Source organism: Haplochromis burtoni, unplaced genomic scaffold, assembly GCF_018398535.1.
Source record: "Haplochromis burtoni strain Fernald_Lab_line unplaced genomic scaffold, NCSU_Asbu1 Contig_280, whole genome shotgun sequence".
In the NCBI taxonomy this organism is placed as follows: Eukaryota; Metazoa; Chordata; class Actinopteri; order Cichliformes; family Cichlidae; genus Haplochromis; species Haplochromis burtoni.
In genome coordinates this window covers 532,686-550,751 of record NW_024582641.1, presented here as the reverse complement: position 1 = coordinate 550,751, position 18,066 = coordinate 532,686, and the positions used below count along the sequence as shown (strand labels likewise).

The 18,066-nt window shown below is 41.6% G+C and overlaps 1 protein-coding gene across 7 annotated transcripts in view; it reads right to left on the bottom strand.

Annotated features, from left to right (window-relative positions):
- Window positions 1–17,774, bottom strand: part of dgkh (diacylglycerol kinase, eta) — a 76,365-nt gene extending 58,591 nt beyond the window's left edge. For 2 of the 7 annotated variants that reach the window (XM_042227772.1, XM_042227773.1), the window contains exons 1-3: window positions 17,396–17,774; window positions 16,058–16,348; window positions 4,340–4,450 (exon numbers count right to left, since the gene is read on the bottom strand). In XM_042227772.1, the coding sequence (XP_042083706.1) occupies window positions 4,340–4,450; window positions 16,058–16,336 (390 nt within the window). In that variant the 5' untranslated portion in view covers window positions 16,337–16,348; window positions 17,396–17,774. The remainder of the gene's footprint in view (window positions 1–4,339; window positions 4,451–16,057; window positions 16,349–17,395) is intronic. The other 5 variants (XM_014339298.2, XM_014339300.2, XM_014339299.2 and 2 more) reach the window with 3 other exon arrangements.
- Window positions 17,775–18,066: the final 292 nt, after the last annotated feature.

Genomic DNA, 18,066 nt, shown 5'->3' with positions numbered 1-18,066 from the left:
GCGGATATTAGCTACTCACAAATGGCACCCTTACAAACTCCAGCTACTGCAGCATCTGTCACGGTACAGGGCCATGAGGCCCAGGGTTTAAGTTCTAATGCATATTTTTGTATCTACATTTGTAGTTTAACGCATCTAGTTGTTTTCTAGTTTGCAGTTTAGTCCTTGGTTTCTTAGTCCCTTTTGTCATCTCTCCCTGGTCCATGTGTCTACCTGTCATGTTTCATGTCTCTGGCTAGGTTAAGTTCATGTTCTATCTCCATGTCTATGTCTCTGTGTTTACTGTTTTATTTTGAAAGAGTATGGTGTTCTTTGTTCATTGTAGTTAGTGTTAGGCTGTATCCCAATTCAGGGTCTGCAGCCTTAAAGGCCGCATTTTAAGGCCGATTACGTCACCGCGACGCGACAAAGGCTGTCCCAATTCGAAGGCTGCTCGAAATGCGGCCCTCAAATGAGTCCTTCATTTCCCTGAATTTTAAGGACGTGGCGGTGTAGACTTCGTGACCCAACATATCCCAGAATGCATAGCGCGTCGGTGGGTGTGGAAAATTTGGCCGAAAAAAACGGCGGACGAGGGGCGCCCGAAGAGTAAACTTTAAGTAAGTACTGAATATTATGTCACTTATTTATGTGCAAATGTTTAATAACGAAGAACATGAAAACATTACTGTTGGCCACATGTCGGCAAAGTTATGTGACATTAGTGACGTTTGTACAAACTTGGTTTTAAAGCCTTTACTTTAAAATATACGCCGTTCAATAGCTGACCTTAATCTTACAGAGAATGATCAAAGCTCATGTAGAAACAAACAAACAAATGAACAAAATATGTTCTCCTTCATTTCTGTCAAACAATGCTGTATGTAACGTTTCCAGCTGTTAGTATCATGGTTGCTAGGCAACCTGGGCAGCGCAACGGAGGCTAGACCGTCCCATTTCACAAGCCTCGCACTTCCGGCCTTAGCGGTCTTTAAGTACGCGGCCCTTGAGGATCATTGAGGCTGCGTACTTTAAGGCTGCAGACCCTGAATTGGGATACAGCCTTACTCTCCCCTGTATTGTCATTATGTTTCCTTCTAGTCAGCTGTGTTCTCATGTGTCTCCACTTCCCCTGATCACCTCGTGTGTATTTAAGTCATCAGTCTTCCTTTGTTTGTCGCCGCGTCATCTGTTCAACTTCACCCATGTTAAGCCAGGTTTCAGGACTCTGTGCTGGTCATGTTGCTTACGTGTATACATTTCATAGTCCTTTGTTGTTCCAGCACAGAGTCCGGTTCATAGTAGTCTCCCATATGCATCGTTGTCACCCTGTCTTTGCTTTCCCTGCTGTCTGAGTTTAGTGTCAGTTCTTAGTTTTCCCAGTTCAGCTTCTAGTTTAGTTTTGCCTCTGTGCTTTCTGTTGTTTGCCACGTTAATCAGCCCAAATAAAGGCTCGCTTTTCGTTTCAAGTTCAGTACTGTCTCCTCGTCTATGTCTGCACCTGGAACCTCACACTCCCACACACGGTCCGCCCGCCGCAGACCGTGACAGCATCTCAACGAGGATGACCCAGATCGGTGCACAGAATTTGCAGAATGGGCAAAACAAAAATTGGAACAGGACCCTCAGTTCACGCAGAAGATTTTGTTCAGTGATGAGGCAAACTTTTATGTGAATGGTGAAGTTAACAAACAAAACCACCGCTATTGGTCTGACACTAACCCACATTGGATGGATCCCTCCAAGACTGTTGGAACAACAAAAGTGATGGTTTGGTGTGGTATATGGGGTACAACGATAGTGGGTCCATTCTTCATCAATGGAAACCTCAAGGCCACTGGATATTTGAAATTGCTACATGATGATGTGTTTCCCTCTTTATGCACTGAAGCTGGCACGTTCCCTGAGTTTTTCCAGCAAGATGGTGCACCACCACATTATGGGTGCCAGGTCCGAGCATTCCTAGATGAACAGTTTCCTGGAAAGTGGATTGGTCGTCGTGGGCCAGTTGAATGGCCCCCAAGGTCTCCCGATCTGACCCCCTTAGACTTTTATCTTTGGGGTCATCTGAAGGCAATTGTCTATGGTGTGAAGATACGAGATGTGCAGCACCTGAAACTACGGATACTGGATGCCTGTGCTGGCATTTCTCCTGCGGTGTTGCTATCAGTGTGTGAAGAGTGGGAGAAGAGGGTTGCATTGACAATCCAACACAATGGGCAGCACATTGAACACATTTTATAAGTGGTCAGAAACTTGTAAATAACTCATGAAAGAATAAAGTTACGTTGAAACCAAGCACACCATTGTTTTTCTTGTGACATTACCAATAAGTTTGATGTGTCACATGGCCCTCTTCCTATTGAAAAAACAAAAGTTGTATCCAAGATGGCCGACTTCTAAATGGCCACCATGGTCACCACCCATCTTGAGGAGTTTGCCCCCTCACATATACTAATGTGCCACAAACAGGACTTTAATATCACCAACCATTCCCATGTTATTATGGTGTATCCATATAAATGGCCCACCCTGTATACTGCTATGGTAGCCAACATTTCAAATGCAGGTTTGACAGGTTTGTGAGTGTACACTTTATCCAAAACCTAGTGAGGGTTTACTCATGTTTACTACTGGGTGGCTGTAGCTCAGAAGGTAGAGCAGGTCACCTACTGATTAGAAGGTTAGTGGATCCCTGGCTCTTCCAGTCTGCATGTCAAAAGTGTGAATGTAGTAATGCATGTAGTTAGGAAGCCCTCAGTTTAGAGAAAGTGTGTGATTGGGTGAATGTTGTATAGAGTAATCCGGGAGAGTAGAAAAGTGCTATATAAGAATCAGTCCAGTCACTGTCTGAACAGAGTTTTGTCATGTTACTTTTGCACTATTATGTTCCAGCGCATGTTGTTATTACATGGCTTGATTAAGGTACACATTAGGCTGACATCTGGGGCCAGAGTTGAAACTGTTCTGGGTCAGCACAGGGCCAGCAGTGTGTCTGCAACTGGCCTTGTGCTGGCCCATGTGTGGGCCACCTCTGGCAAACCAGATCTGGGCTACCAAAGGGCAATCATTCTTTGCGGTATGTGGGCCATGTGTAAGCACATTGTGTGGGCAGATCTGGGCCATACCAATTTTGCTATCTGGGTAGTTATAAGCTAATATCAATATAGTTATATTATATCTTATCAAGTTTTATGGTCCTCAGCCGGAAAGCGGTGGAGTGCCCACTCTGGGTCAGGGACGAGTTCTTGCCCCAAGTGAAAAAGTTTAAGTATCTCGGGGTCTTGTGACAGGAGAAGGGAGCGGGAGATCGACAGACGGACTGGTGCTGCAGCTGCAGTGATGTGGACGCTGCAAAAGTGAAGCTCTCAATTTAACTGTCAACCTACATCCCTATCCTCACCTATGGTCACAAGCTGTGGGTAGTGACCAAAAGAACGAGATCGTGGATACAAGCGGCGGAAATGGGCTTCCTCCGAAGGGTGACTGGCCTCTCCCTTTGAGATAGGGTGAGAAGTTCGGCCATCCGGGAGGGGCTCAGAGTAGAGCTGCTGCTCCTCCACATCGAAAGGAGCCGAGGTGGTTCAGGCATCTGACAAAGATGTCTCCAGGGTGCCTCCTGGGTGAGGTGTTCTGGGTATGTCCCACCAGAAGGAGGCCCTGGGGCAGACCCAGGACCCACTGGAGAGATTATATCTCTCGGCTTGTCCGGGGAACGCCTTGGTGTTGCCCCGGACAAGCTGAAGCAGGTGGCTGGGGAGAGGGATCTCTGCTTGGGCTGCTGCCCCCGTGACCCGGCCCCGGACAAGCGGAAGAAGATGGATGAATGGATGGATGTTTTATGTTTTTCATTAAGAAGTAGTGCTTATTTTTATTATTTGGTGGGGTTTTGCTCTGCCTTGTTGTCAGCTTGTTAGTCATCTGTGAAGTGCTTTGCAGTGCTAACCTGCAAGTCTTTATAGGTAAAAGGACTGACTGACTGGTCCAAGCCAAAACACAATATGGTGCATAATCCCCTGTAAAACAGCAAAATGTCTTTTCTCCCTGTTGATTTTTTCACAGGTTAAACAAATGTGGTTTGAGGTATGAGCAAAGGCTTCCTGTATCTAGCGTTTATGCTAAGCTAAGCTAATCAGGTGCAATTTCAAGATATGTATTCACCATACAGACATGAGATGGGTATTTATTGTCTTATCTGCAGTTCCTTAAGAAAATAAATAAGCGCATTGCATCCTTAATGCCGGACTGTGTTTATCAGTCATTTGTGGCGTTAGAATAACAGTAACAGTAAAAGCAATTAGCAATTCATCCCCAGTGGCCACTAGAGCATGTGCGCCATGTGAGGAAACAGTAAACCTACCTTGGCATCTTTGGCGTAGTAGAGAGTTCGTCCTCTCAGTTTGAAGTAGCGCTTTTTCCACCTCTGGAATGAGCTAGTCTGTTTCAACAGCAATCCCTCCTTTATACTTGTCTGCAGGGAGACAGAAAGACATCACAGAAATAAAACATATATATCAGAGGAACCTTCAGTCAAAAAGTAGCACAGACCTTCTCTCTCTCTCTCTCTCTCTCTCTCTCTCTCTCTTTTACAAATGTAGAAGGCACTCTTTGATTTATCTACAGGAAACTGATTAGATAAAATGTGCCTACTGTCTGTGATCGTGTGTGCATGTGTGTGAATGTGAACAGCAATTTTATGCATGGGAGACAAGGAATAGGACAAAAGTAGAGAAGAAAGGAAACCCATTACACACACACCAGAGGAAACAAAGAAGTAAAAGGAAAGAAAGATGAAAGGGAAAAGAAAGAAGGAAAGATAGAAAGAACAGTAACCCACTGACTGCTTAAGTGTGGCCAGCTTTTTCAAGTATTCTACATTTAGAGAAAAAAATGCTCACAAAAACCTGGGAAATTTTTATATTTCCAGAAACTGTTGCAGTCTCATGGTCTGTGAGATTAAAAGAGTTACTATCATAAATAAAAGTAGAAATTTTGAAAGCATGACCCAGGATAATCTAAGTATTATAAAGGATTCAGTATTTTTTATTCCTTCTTATTTCTTGTTATTTCAATTTGGAAACAATTAATGAGCTAATTACAGCTAATGTAATGTAATGCTCGCTCAATTACAAACAAATCGTTTATTTTAAGCGATCTCTTCATGAAGGAATCCCTAAACGTCATGTGTTTAACTGAGATGTGGCAGCAAAGCATGGATTATATTCACTTGAAGGAAATCTGCCCGGCTGGCTGCTCCGTCATCGGAACGCCACGTCTTTCGGGACGTGGCGGAGGACTCGCTGTTGTGCACTAGGACAGATTCACATGCAGGCTGATGAACTCGGACTCCTTTTCTTCACTTGAGTTGCAGATGATGTGATTTTTATCTGCGAAAAGCGCTATATAAATAAATTTTACTTACTTACTTACTTACTAATGGGAATACCATTACAATGCCACGTACTAATATGAAACATTTACAAACCTCCTATCAACATTAATTGCACTTTGGCGAACTTTAGAATAACCCTTAGCTACAAAACTGTTAGGAGTTGGGTTCTGGTTATGTGGTGCTTTTGTCTGTATGTGTTTTTTGGTGCCTCCCTTTTTGTATAGGTAGGCGGGGCAGTGAGTCACTGAACCTGGCACACCTGTTACTCATCAGATGCTTTCCTCAAAAGTGTTCTTTAGGAGCTACCTGAAAGAAGACTAGTGTCGGAGTATTGGCGTTTTTTTGGAGCGTCTGAAATTCTGCCCCTGCCTGCTGGAGCCCTTGGATACCTTGGTACCAAATAAGCTCTCCAACTGTCTCTAAAGTTTACTTTAAGCTTTTCTCGGTTATCGGGCAAGACCCTCCTAATTCTCGTCCCTCTCCTTTTTTAGATCGAGTGCACTACCTGTGTGTGTTTTCGTCACCTGCACGTCCTGGCTCCGCGTCCCCATTCATACAAAGTTGTATATATTTTGTCCTTGTAAATACCTCCCCCTCACTGTAAATAAACTGTCTTCACCGCAACTCTGCCTCCGTGCGTTCTGCTTCCTGGGTCCATCTGCATTTGCCATAACAAAAACAAGCTAAGGGTTTTGGTTTTGTTGGGATTACAGCCTCTAAAATCATCCAAATATTTAATTACAAGAAAAAAATAAGTCAACTTATTTAAAGTTTATTCAAATCTATTTAAAGTCAAGTCTCAAGTTATGAATACCATATCAGAGTCAAGGAGGGTTTTTTGTTAAATGCCTAAAAGAAGCACCTACCATTGCCTTGTGTCACACAAATCGCGTATATTTGACAGAGATTTTGTCAGAGTTTCCATGAGGTGTTAGGTAACTGACACTGATTTATCCTTTTAGAAGGTCACCTTATGGGGGAAAAGTTTTGAAACCTACTTTAAGACAAAGCCACCAACTTTTTCAATATATTTTTTAATAAGATTTGACTATGTTTTCCAGGATCTCTGTTTTTTTTAGTTACATTTACAATGAGGATCTCATCATTGACTTGGGGGCCTAAAAATAACTTTATATTTATACTGTTTTAACATAGTTCTCTGTTGATATTAATAATATTTTAATTGTTCCATAGTGCTTTGTAACTTACTATAACTTCCCATGTAATGAGTTTTAAAGAAGACTGAAAGCGGTTCTAATCTGAAGCACAAATCTTTCTTTGCTAATATGAAATTTTAACTGTAGATATTTTTAAGATTATGTGTTATCTACATCATCTTTGTAAGGCATCTGTAGCTCTAACCTTACTTTTTTTGTTGTTATTTGCCTAATTAGATAGGGACAGTGAAGACTGACAGGAAAGTGGAGAGGGGTGAAGACTTGTGGTAAAGGGCCGCAGGTTGGACTTGAACCCGGGCCAGCCACTCTCAGCCATATGGGCACTTGCCCATCCCAGTGAGGTAAAGTGGCGCTAACATTACTATCATTGAAAAATGTTTATAGAACAGGTTTTGGGCAGATTATGCAGTTTGCTCATGTCAGCTAGTTTTAATTTAGATGTTTTTTAAAAAGCAGTTTTATAATAGAAACTTCACTGAGTCATTTCTTCCACATGACTAACAAATTTCCTGAGCAAGCAGAATATTTCACTTTGTCCTCAGTACTTAAGTTTTATAGTTTTGAGCTTTTAAAAGGCTCAATATAGTACGAGCTATGAAAAAAACTGTCACTTCCTAATTTCTTGTTTTTTGCATTTCCCACACATTTCAGGTCATCAAACAAATATTAATAGTAACTAAAATAACCAGAGTAAATAGAAAACACACTTTTTAAATGATGACTTCATTTATTAAAGTCAAAAACCAATCCAAGCCTGCCTGACCCTGAAAAAGTAATTCACGTAATTACTTTTTTCACATATCAAATCATTTAAATAGAATCTGTCTAAAACGGTGAAGTAGGCTAAAAGATCTCAAACATCAACACATCATGCTATGATCTAAAGAAACTCAAGAGCTAATGACAAAAATATTATAGAAATGTTATAGACATGTATCAGTCCGAAAAGGGTTGCAAAGATGTTTCTAAAGCTTTGTTACTCCAGTGAACCGTGATGAGAGGCATCAATGACTCATGCAGGAGAAATCTAAGGAACTGCACTGATCTCGCTTGTCTCAGTTAAGGTCAGTGTTCATGATTCAACAATAAGAAATGGACTGGGAAACAATTGCATACATATCGCAAACGCTTGACTGAAGTTCTTGCTCCCAAAGGTAGCACAACCAGTTATTAGGTTTACTGGGGAATAACTTTTTTACACAGAGCCAGGTGGGTTTGGATAACTGCAATACAAATTGCATTTTGTATTTTCTCAGATTGTCTTTGTCTAATATTAAAGTGTCTTTGATAATCTGAAGCATGTAAGTGTGACAAATATGCAAAAAAGAAATCAGGGAGGAGGCAAATCCTTCTTCGCAGCTCTGTACGCACACAGATGGAAATGCTGCATGGAAGGACATCATTCTCTCTGGGCTCACAGAGGAGAGGTGGGCCCCACACACACATGTGCACACACATACAAAATGAAATGTGCACACACACACACACACACACACACACACACACACACACACACACATGCAAGGCTATTTATAGCAAAGGAAAGCTGCTCTCTTAGGGGAGAATTACAAACAGACACGGAGGCCTGAAGCTGACATCCTGCCCACCAGCTGTGTCAACTTAAACACAGAAAACACGGCTGTAGAATAAAAGCTCACTGTGGATGAACATCACACAGACTGGTTATGTCATACTGCAAGAAGTAGGCATGTGATGTTGGGAAACAAAAATATAGATTATTAGAAACGATGAATCCTTAACATTGTGAAATCATTACTCAAGTCCTTCTGTAGCTCTGCAGCACTTGAACAACTTTCTATTACTATCTTCCTGAACCCAAACTGAGATTAGTTAAGTAACACTGCAATTTTCTTTACTACTTTAGATTCATTAAAACTGATATGACTACACCTCAACATTATTCTCTTCTCATTTGTCTGGCTCTAGTCTCCTTTGCCATTGGTGGTGACTGAAGCAGGAAAACAACAGGAAAGAGAAACACTGTTCATTTTCTAAAAACATATGTCCACTTACATTAATTCTGTCCTTCCTTTTCCATAAGTTATGGCCTGAAGACTAAATTCTTGCAGCAGATTAAGATGCAATATCTCAAAGCTGACTTCCCTATAAGGCCTTAGCAGCTTGCTGCATAATTACAGTCAAAGGGGGGCTGTATCACAGACATAGCAGTTGAGGTCATCTCCACATTTAAACCTTTTTGAGGTACTGACAACACACCAAGGTTTGGGGATCTCTTCCACAAAATCTCATGTGAACATAACTGTTGTTAGTACATCATACAGTACAGCATTGTCCTTTGGAGGACCACTGTTGACACGATTGTGAGCTGTAAAAGGGAAAGGGGAGAGCCAGGTGATGACTGAGGAGCATAATGAACACCTATTTTATTAAGATTCAATACACACACACACACACCCAATGCAAAAAGTCAGTCGTGTACCAAGTCCCACACATGCCTCCTGGGCAAAGCCCATTCTTCTTTGACAGATCTCTCAAGATTCTCCAGATTTGATGGTCTTCTGGCATGGACCTTGGTGTTCAGTTCAATCCACAGATGTAGTTCTTCACCAGGAGCGACATTTCTTTGTGTTTGTTTCGTCGTTGTGTTGAAAGACAAAGCAACAACCCAGACCCATCTCATCTGACCAAAAGATGAACTTGGTATACATACATACATACATAAGAGTATACATAATCTTTCTCAAGGTTGTCCTTAGCATACTTCAGTCTTCCAGGCCTGTTCTCTACCACTCCTTTACTGTGTGTCTCTCTCTGAATTTGTTAATGGTACTTCTCACTCCAGTTTTTTAGACTGGGAACTTTGTATATCCATTTCCTGATTTGTGAACATCAACAATTCTTCTTCTCGAGTTTAAACCGATGTTTTTTGTTTTTCACATGATGTTTTCTGACATAAGAGCTTAAAGCCTTTCTGAAGTTTTTATACTGTGTATTAGATAACTTTCAGTTTGAACTTGATTTTAGAAGGTTTGAGCATTACAAAGTTAAAGCACATCATTGCACAGCAGTGGTTTGGTCTATGAGTGGATAATAAGGTCAGTATATAATGCTGACCCTGGTCATTTTAGTTTTTTCTGAAAGAATGATTTTCTAAAGAAAACTTGTATGTTTAGAAATGCTATGTTGAAAACCCCACACTCTGTTAAAAAAATTTAACAAAAACTTTAAATTTCACAGGGGGCTAATAATTTTGTCCTCATCAGTATGTGTATTGTATATCCCAGTGTGTTTCACAAATCCAGAGAAAACTTTTCGACTTTTTGACTTTTAGCAGAGAGTGGCAAAGTGGAACTTGAAGTTCATCCACAGCAAAAGAAATGACTTTGCTCTAGTTGGCCGTTCTAGTTTCTATTTTGTTCCTCCTTGGCCTCCATAGTTCCTTTCCTTGTCTTCATCTCCTTCCTGTTGCCAAGTAGGCCAGAAGTGATCTATAAATAGTCCCCCTGCTTGCCTCTGTACACGGCTTCTCTCTTTGGCTAAACTGTGAGAGAGAGTGGGTCCTGTGCCAGAGAGAAATGAGTAACCTGAGCACCATGTACCTTACACCCACACTTTGCCTGGCCACTGACAGCGGGACACACAGCACAGGCTACAAACAACATGCACAGACATACACACAAAAAAAACACACACACACACAAACTGATACAATGGACAAAGGCACAAGCAGTTCAAATGAATTCAGCAGCTGTGGTTGGTGGATAAGAGCAGAGCAGGAGTTCCCTAGGAGGCTAAACGAAGAGAGCAGAGCAGACCTACGTCCTGTCTTTGACAATACCCAGACAAACAGTCAGACACTTAACTCACACAGAGGCAGTTCGAGTAAGACCTTATGAACTTAAGCTGTGACTAGCTGGTCTTTTATGTTTCTTATCTTAAAGCCCAGAGCAGCGTGTTTTATACCAACTATAAGTCTCTTCTCAACCTCACTGAAGTTTGCTTGATATTGGTAGATTTTTTGTTAAAAATGTTTCTGATCACTTTATTCCATAGTGTTATTAGAGTACTGTCACCATAACAAGGTTGTGACTCCCAAGAAACCACTGTGCCTCGCTTGCAAAGTCCTGTGAATCGGCAATCTTTTACACTATTTTTATGTCCAAACAATATATAAATGTATCGGCTTTAATGTTTCTGTCCAATTGCTGTATTTACCATTATGTGTAATTATGCTTTTAACAAACATAAGAAGCATCAGTGAAGCAAACCTAAAAAAGTACCATAGCTTGTAAACCACTGTGCAGGAAATATGTGCCAACAGTAGTCTTGTACCTTTCTTTATTCTTCCCACTGTTGCCACTCCATTTTTTTTATATTTGGTTTTGTTAGCACTCTGTGGGAACATGTTTGCTCTTGCAACAACTACAAGTAAAAACACAACCACCATAAAAAAAAAAAAACCAAATTAAAGAAATAAAGTTGAGTTTCAAAACTAATTCCTGTTAAAAGACTCTTTGGTTATCTGCCTTTAGTCTTCTTGGAAACTGGCTGGCAGCTAAGAGAAGCCCACTGTTTCAACCATCACTCCATGCAGTCAGGCTTTGTTATACATCCATTACCAAATCATTTGTCATTGCTGAGAAAGGCTGGAGTTCTTGGGGAAGCAAGTCTTTTGGGCACCAGTGCTGAATCTCTCCATTTCTTCCTACACATCCGCCACTCTCCTGCAACTGTCTTGGCATATTGTCCTCTCTTGTGGGTGTAATTGCAACTCTGTAGTCTTCCTCCTCAAACTCCCACCACATGCTAAAATTTCACCATAGTGAAGGGAAAATTACAATCCAACGTGTAGTTGGGACAGGGTAATTCCCTTGTGATTTCCTTTGTGCAACTGGACCACATATATGGGGAGTTATACATGTGTCAAGTGGGCACACGGGATGTTATTGAGGCCACTAATTTCCACACAATTATCTCAGTAGATTTAGCTACAAGCTTTGAACAGAAGAAGCCTCAACTTAGCAACTTACTTCAGAGAACATAATTATGTACATTTACTATTTGGGAGCAAGTGAGATATAGGTTATCTGAAAGTGGAAGGCAAATGTAAAAGTATGGTGTCTTTTGTCTTTAGCAATTTAAGTATTACTTAAATTCATAATCATATATCGCATACACCCAAAGTAAGCAATATAATAATAGCAATGTAATAAATATATTGTTTTTCTTTACTTCCTCTTTGAGTTGAAGAAACTGATTTTTGTTTTTGAGTTATTTAGTTTTTGTTAAGTAAGCCTTGAGACAAGACACCAGGTCAGTTTTTCTGCTACGTCAGCACTTCCCAGGTGATAAAAGTTCAGGTTCTACATCAGTAATTCTTCAGCTAAAGGGACTTTAGCTACAATATTATATATGTTCTGCAATACTCTGTCATTTTATATTTGCTCCTTTATGTTTACAGTTGAGTTACTCAAGCTGTCCTTTATTTCTCTTCATGTTAAAGTAACCATCAGAATGGTAAATGGTAAATGGCCTGTATTTGTATAGGGCTTTACTTAGTCCCCAAGGACCCCAAAGCGCTTTACATGTTCAGTCATCCACCCATTCACACACACTGGTGATGGCAAGCTACATTGTAGCCACAGTTGCCCTGGGGCGCACTGACAGAGGTGAGGCTGCCGGACACTGGTGCCACCAGGCTCTCTGACCACCACCAGTAGGCAACGGATGAAGTGTCTTGACCAAGGACACAACGACCGAGACTGTCCGAGCTGGGGCTCGAACCGGCAACCCTCCGATTACAAGACAAACTGCCAACTCTTGAGCCACGATCGCCCCATGCTTTATTAACCTCTTAAGCCCCAACGCCCCCTGATACGGGGGAAAAAGGCAGGAGATGAGTTAGGCTTGGGGTTTAAGAGGTTAATCACTAAGGAAGTTATGTAATTTATATTTAACAAAGCTGTGACACCATGAGTGCAGTAGGTTGCTGGCTTGATGTCATGCAAAACTCAAGTTGTCTTGCTGAAGAGTGGAACATCTCAAAAACAAATAGCGGAACAAATAGCAATCCCATTTATATCACATCAGTTATATCAAAAGAAAATATTGAACTTATCCTGAAAGAGTGTGTTTGTGTATTTATGTTCTGTGGCTGAAAATGAAACCGAAAATGTCTACGTTAACTCAACAAGCACTTTGATTTACTGGAGTCGGAAAATGCATGTTATCCAAATATGCAAACACTGTTACTGTAACACTTGGCTTTGCATTAACATAAAAATAAATTGATTGCCCTAATTCTTTTAGGGTCATGTTAACTTATTCAGGTTTACACTGTTATCAAGATGAAGTACTTAAAAAAAAAAAAAGAAAGAAACTGAGTAGCCCCTTCTTGCAAAGTTAGACAATACATCCAGAGAGACTTCCTAATAAATGCCAGTTAAATTTAGGGGAAAAAAACAAAAAACAAAAAAATCTCCAACAACTTATATATCCATCCATCCATCCATTCGCTTCCGCTTATCCTTTTCAGGGTCGCGGGGGGCGCTGGAGCCTATCCCAGCTGTCATAGGGCGAGAGGCAGGGTACACCCTGGACAGGTCGCCAGTCCGTCGCAGGGCCAACTTATATATCTCATATCCAAAAAGCCAGTCCTACACTTTCCATAAAAGGAAACCACAGTGTGTCACATCTCTCTGCTATATCTCCACCCCACTCCCACTAACTCAGCATATCTGCTCTGGATTATTTTATGTCAAGGTTGCAGAGCTATCCCGATTCCCCGGACAGCAGTAACAGCAGCGCAACAGCAGCAGGTTCTGACATGCCATCAGCTCTGCTTTCAATCACACAGCTACAGCATTAGTCACACGTTTATAAGCTCTCTTCAACTGCAACAGCACCTCCTCCAAAAAAAAAAAACAAACAAAAAAAACAGAGGGGGCTGAGAGTGGAGATGACAGCAAAGAGGCTATGAAAAGATTATTATGCATCCTTACATTTTGGCTATAATAATAAATATGTAGCCCAAGTATACTGGATCTTTTGTGCGATTATTGTCATAAACTCACTTAATGGCTGAAATGCATTGCACAGCAATGTATGTTTATCACCATAGAGAGAAATATCCATTTCTAATTTCTATTTCTATTTCTAATCCCTCCCATGTACAGTCCAATCCCATTAGTTTTTGTATAAAAGAAGAGCTCCCGGAACAACAACAGTGGGCTTATATCAATAATAATTGATATTAGTCAGAAAAACAGCTGCAGTGACTTCAGCTGCATTATTCAGTGTTCTTCTGTCACGAGTCAAGACTTTCATTGAAATCAATATCAATGTTACCATATGAGCGTCCATTTTTCCTTAAATTGACTTTGTTGCCCACAGTAGATTGTATGAGATGTTGTTATATGAGCTTAATAGCTTATCTAATTCTGCCTGAACAACCCCCCTGTTGACTCTTTTCTTTCATTCCTCCTACTCTAAAAGCTTTTGAGAGCTTTCGTGTTACATTATATGAGTTGTTAACTTGGACATTTCCGATTCAAGTTAGCCGTCTTTCCCATTTTTACATTCTGTCTGCGTTTTGGTTTACTGACAAGCCTTTCTTGGAATTTTTGGAAAATTTCAAACGTACGCAGTGAGGGCATATCGGAGGTAATTATGGGATGAGATTTACTCCGTGCCATATGTGCCCCCTGTAACTAAACCGGTCTAACAGGCAGGCATTACCATGGAGTTGACCAATAAGGGACAGAAGATGCCGTTGTCTGTAGCAACCAAAGAACCAGAGAGATAGTGGACAGACAGAGGGATGGACACAGACAATGTGACGGGCAAGCGTATGCACATACATGCATGCACACACAGATCCAGAGCTGTGCAAACAACCCAGTGGAACAACACTCAGTGAGTCAGTGCCTGCATGATCCATTAGGAACTCTCAGCACAGACACACACACCAAGAGAAAACTCAATGACCCACACGAAAACAAGTCTGAGACCTCTGTTAGCGCTAAGTCAACATGCTAGGCAAACTGATGCAATTACAACAGAAGTGCTTTATACCACTGATAATTCTACAGTGACATGGAGCCTGCTGAATATAGTGTGGCAGAACAGATTAGGGCTATCTGGGCTGTCTGCCAACCGATGCAATTAGCACCACCTTCAGTATATACATTGCTGCAGTCAGGAGCATACATCATATCAACCTGCCTTTTATTCACTTTTTCAAACTCCAGCCAAACTTCATGGATGACAGGCGAATAAAGAATGACTGATGGAAAAATCAGCCTACAGCAAACAGTCCTTGAGGAAAATTCAACAAACATTAGCTGATGAGACAGTCATTCACCTCTGTTTACACTTAAGACTATATATTATATCACCCTTTAGGTCAGCCCTTGCCTGACATAATAATGTTGCAACTGCAAACATTTATGGCTTTAAGCTTCTCAAATCTTTTCTCGCAGAATAATGAGCTTTTTGTTTCTTACTAGTCACTCTAAGCAAAACTGTTTGAATTTAGTAACTTCTGATAACATTTTATCATTATTTATAACATTATTATTCATAACATAACAATCAGCATCAAATTTTTGATTTTTTTTTAGTAACTTATTAATTAAATCAGCACAAATATCTCTTAAAGTGTTTCCTCTAGGTAGCATTTTAGGAGATTTTGCATAAAAAATGAATGTCCAGACATTCCTGAGCCCCAAGTCTCTAAATATATCCCCATGTTGAATAATGAAGATGGGGTGGAGCGGAGCAGTCAATAATTAAGTGGATCCCTTGATGTGGGAGGGTGGCCCTCATTAAGCGTGTGAGCCAAGAAAGCTTGGGTGTCAGAGACGAAGAATCTGCACAACATACTCTCACTTAGTCCTGCGTGTCAAGCAGAGAGATGCAACAGATTGCAAACAGATGCGAAACAAAATGTTTTATCATAAAGGCTGAAATGTTTACTTCATTTTCTATCAGGTCAAACTGACTTTAAGGCCAGAATGACATTCAAGGCTAAAGAACTGTGCACACCATAGATGAAAATTTAACACACAAAAAGATGTTGCTATCATAAGGAATACTTGCTTTCTTTTGCTTGAGTAGACTTTGTTGCCAGCAACAGATTCGATAAGTTATGATTAAATAATCTTAAACCTTAACGTAAAGAGAATAATTACATCTGCAATTTTGCCCAAATAACCCCCTATTACTGATTTTTATTTCACACCTTCCATAGAAAGACGGAGCTTTCATGTTACATGTAAATGCTTAAATATAAGTCTATCCTTGCTTCTTACTTCGCTTTACTGGTATCTTAGGCATCAGTAAGGCTGAAAGACAATAAAGCTCTGCGCACAAATGAAACTGTTGAATGTCCAAAGCAGCAGGTAGATCCTTGGTGCTGTCATAGCAAACGTTGCTTGAGGATAACCCAGCAGCCAGGGAGCAGCCCCAGCAAACACACACACTAAATCAGATATCAATACAAGCAGAGAAGCGACAGTTGCCTTACCTTGCTCCTGATCTGCCCTGAGGTGGACACTTTCCGGATGAGTTTCTGGGGGCCTTCCTGCTCTGCCTCGCTATCGGAGGACTCCTCCGTAGCGCCGGAGCCGGCGACAGCGCCCACCACATGGGCATGGATCCCCGCCGCGGACGGCGGCCCTTTCTCCGGCTCCTGTCGAGGGGAGGGATAAAACCAATCGGGGTTAGCCTTCGCCTCCGCCGTCCCCTTCCTCTCCTGGAGGCGAGAGCTGCTCAGCGGCTGGGAAGCGTCTCTCCTCGCTGTCATCTCTCACTGCCTCTATGACAATAAAGACGGCTGTGTTTGCTGGAGTGTGTGTGGGCCGGGAAACGCATAGGGGATGTAGCATGTCGCGGCACAGCGGGGATGGGCTACACAGCGTTTATATATAGATATTAAAAAATGAGCCGAGTCTCTGTTTTGTTGCTGGTTATGGTTCCAGCCTGCACGGCCAGTCCAGACTGAGGCTACAGACCGCCTCATCAACTCCGTAAACCGGGGAACTTGGCCGTGGAATGGCAGACCCTAGCGGCTGTCTGACACAAACACGAGAGAAATTAAACTACTTTTGAGTTGTTGTTTTTGCCTGATGTGATGTTGAATAACTAATATGCACACAAAGACTATTATAAGTAGGTTTCTAATATACACATCACAGTGATAACTAGCTAAGAGTTATAAGGTAGTGGCAGTGTAATTCATAGAAATAGTCTCATAATATTTGTTTCTATTTATAGCTGCTGTTGTGGGCCTAATGAGAGCTATATAGGAGTTATGAACATATAGGCCACAAAGGCATATTTTCTGTATTTTCTTCAATATTTTTCTATAAATATACAATTTTTTCCGTGTTATAATCCAAGTCCAAATAACTCACTTTTATGTATGTAACTAAACCGCTAAACTGATTTGACAAGACAGCGTTAAATTGAATTTCCATGAAGCGGACAACAGTTTTACTTCGATTTAAAACTAAAGGAAATGGACAGACTGTGTGGGTGAACAAAGAATCAAAAACTGTTGTTTATCTGAGAACTGTTAACTAAGACTTACGAACGTCCCACGACACAATTTAAACGGGCCACTTATTTAGTTATTTATTTATTTATTTAACAGAATGACAGCCCGTCGTAATAACGCCAATGAGGGGGTAAAGGCACCTCGCGCGCGCAGTCTTTAGCGGACCAAACACCGCCAAAGTGTGCAAACTCACAAACAGACCACGCAAGACGCCTCACTGTTTTCCTTTCTCTGGAAAAACTCAAAGTAGAATGGGATGCGGAGCGATTCAAAACAAAGTCTCCACCAGTTTTGAACGTTACTAACCAGTTCCTCCCAGGCTGGGCTGCGGCTGTAAGGGTAGACATCTTCCATAGTCCCAGACCTCAGCGTTCGCTCCGGAGAGAAAAGAAACGAAATTAGGGAAGGAAGGTGGAGGAATTCACAACCTGCCTCGCGCTCACTGGCCTCGCTACGCCACTCATGTGCACACCGAACAGATTGGACTACACACTCGCCTCGTCCTCCCACCGCTCTCCTCTCCTCCTCCTGTCCGCTCCTTTCCTTCTCCTCCTCCTCCGCGACGTTCTCTCTCTTCTTTCAAGAACCGGGCTTATTGGCGTTACACGTGATAAATGTCAAAGCGATTTAAACTGCCGGGGCTCGTTCGGCACCGCTCGCTCGCGAGGGGGGGGGGCGCGAATGTGTGTAATCCAACTGTGTGCACGTGTGAGCACAATTGTGAGGGTAGTTTCAATGACGTCATCTATAATCATTGCCGGTCCGGATTTAGTTAGCATAGATTTTTTTTCTCAGTGTTCTCAGATTTTCCCCCACTCTTCGTGTCATTTCAGTCCAGTAAAACCCACGCCCCTCCAGTTACTCTCTGGCAGCTCCGAACACTTCGTTTGACGTTAGTTTGATGATAATGTTGTAGGTTGCTTTATGGAAAGCATTGTTTAGTTTCATAGGAAGAATAAATATGTAACCTGGACCAT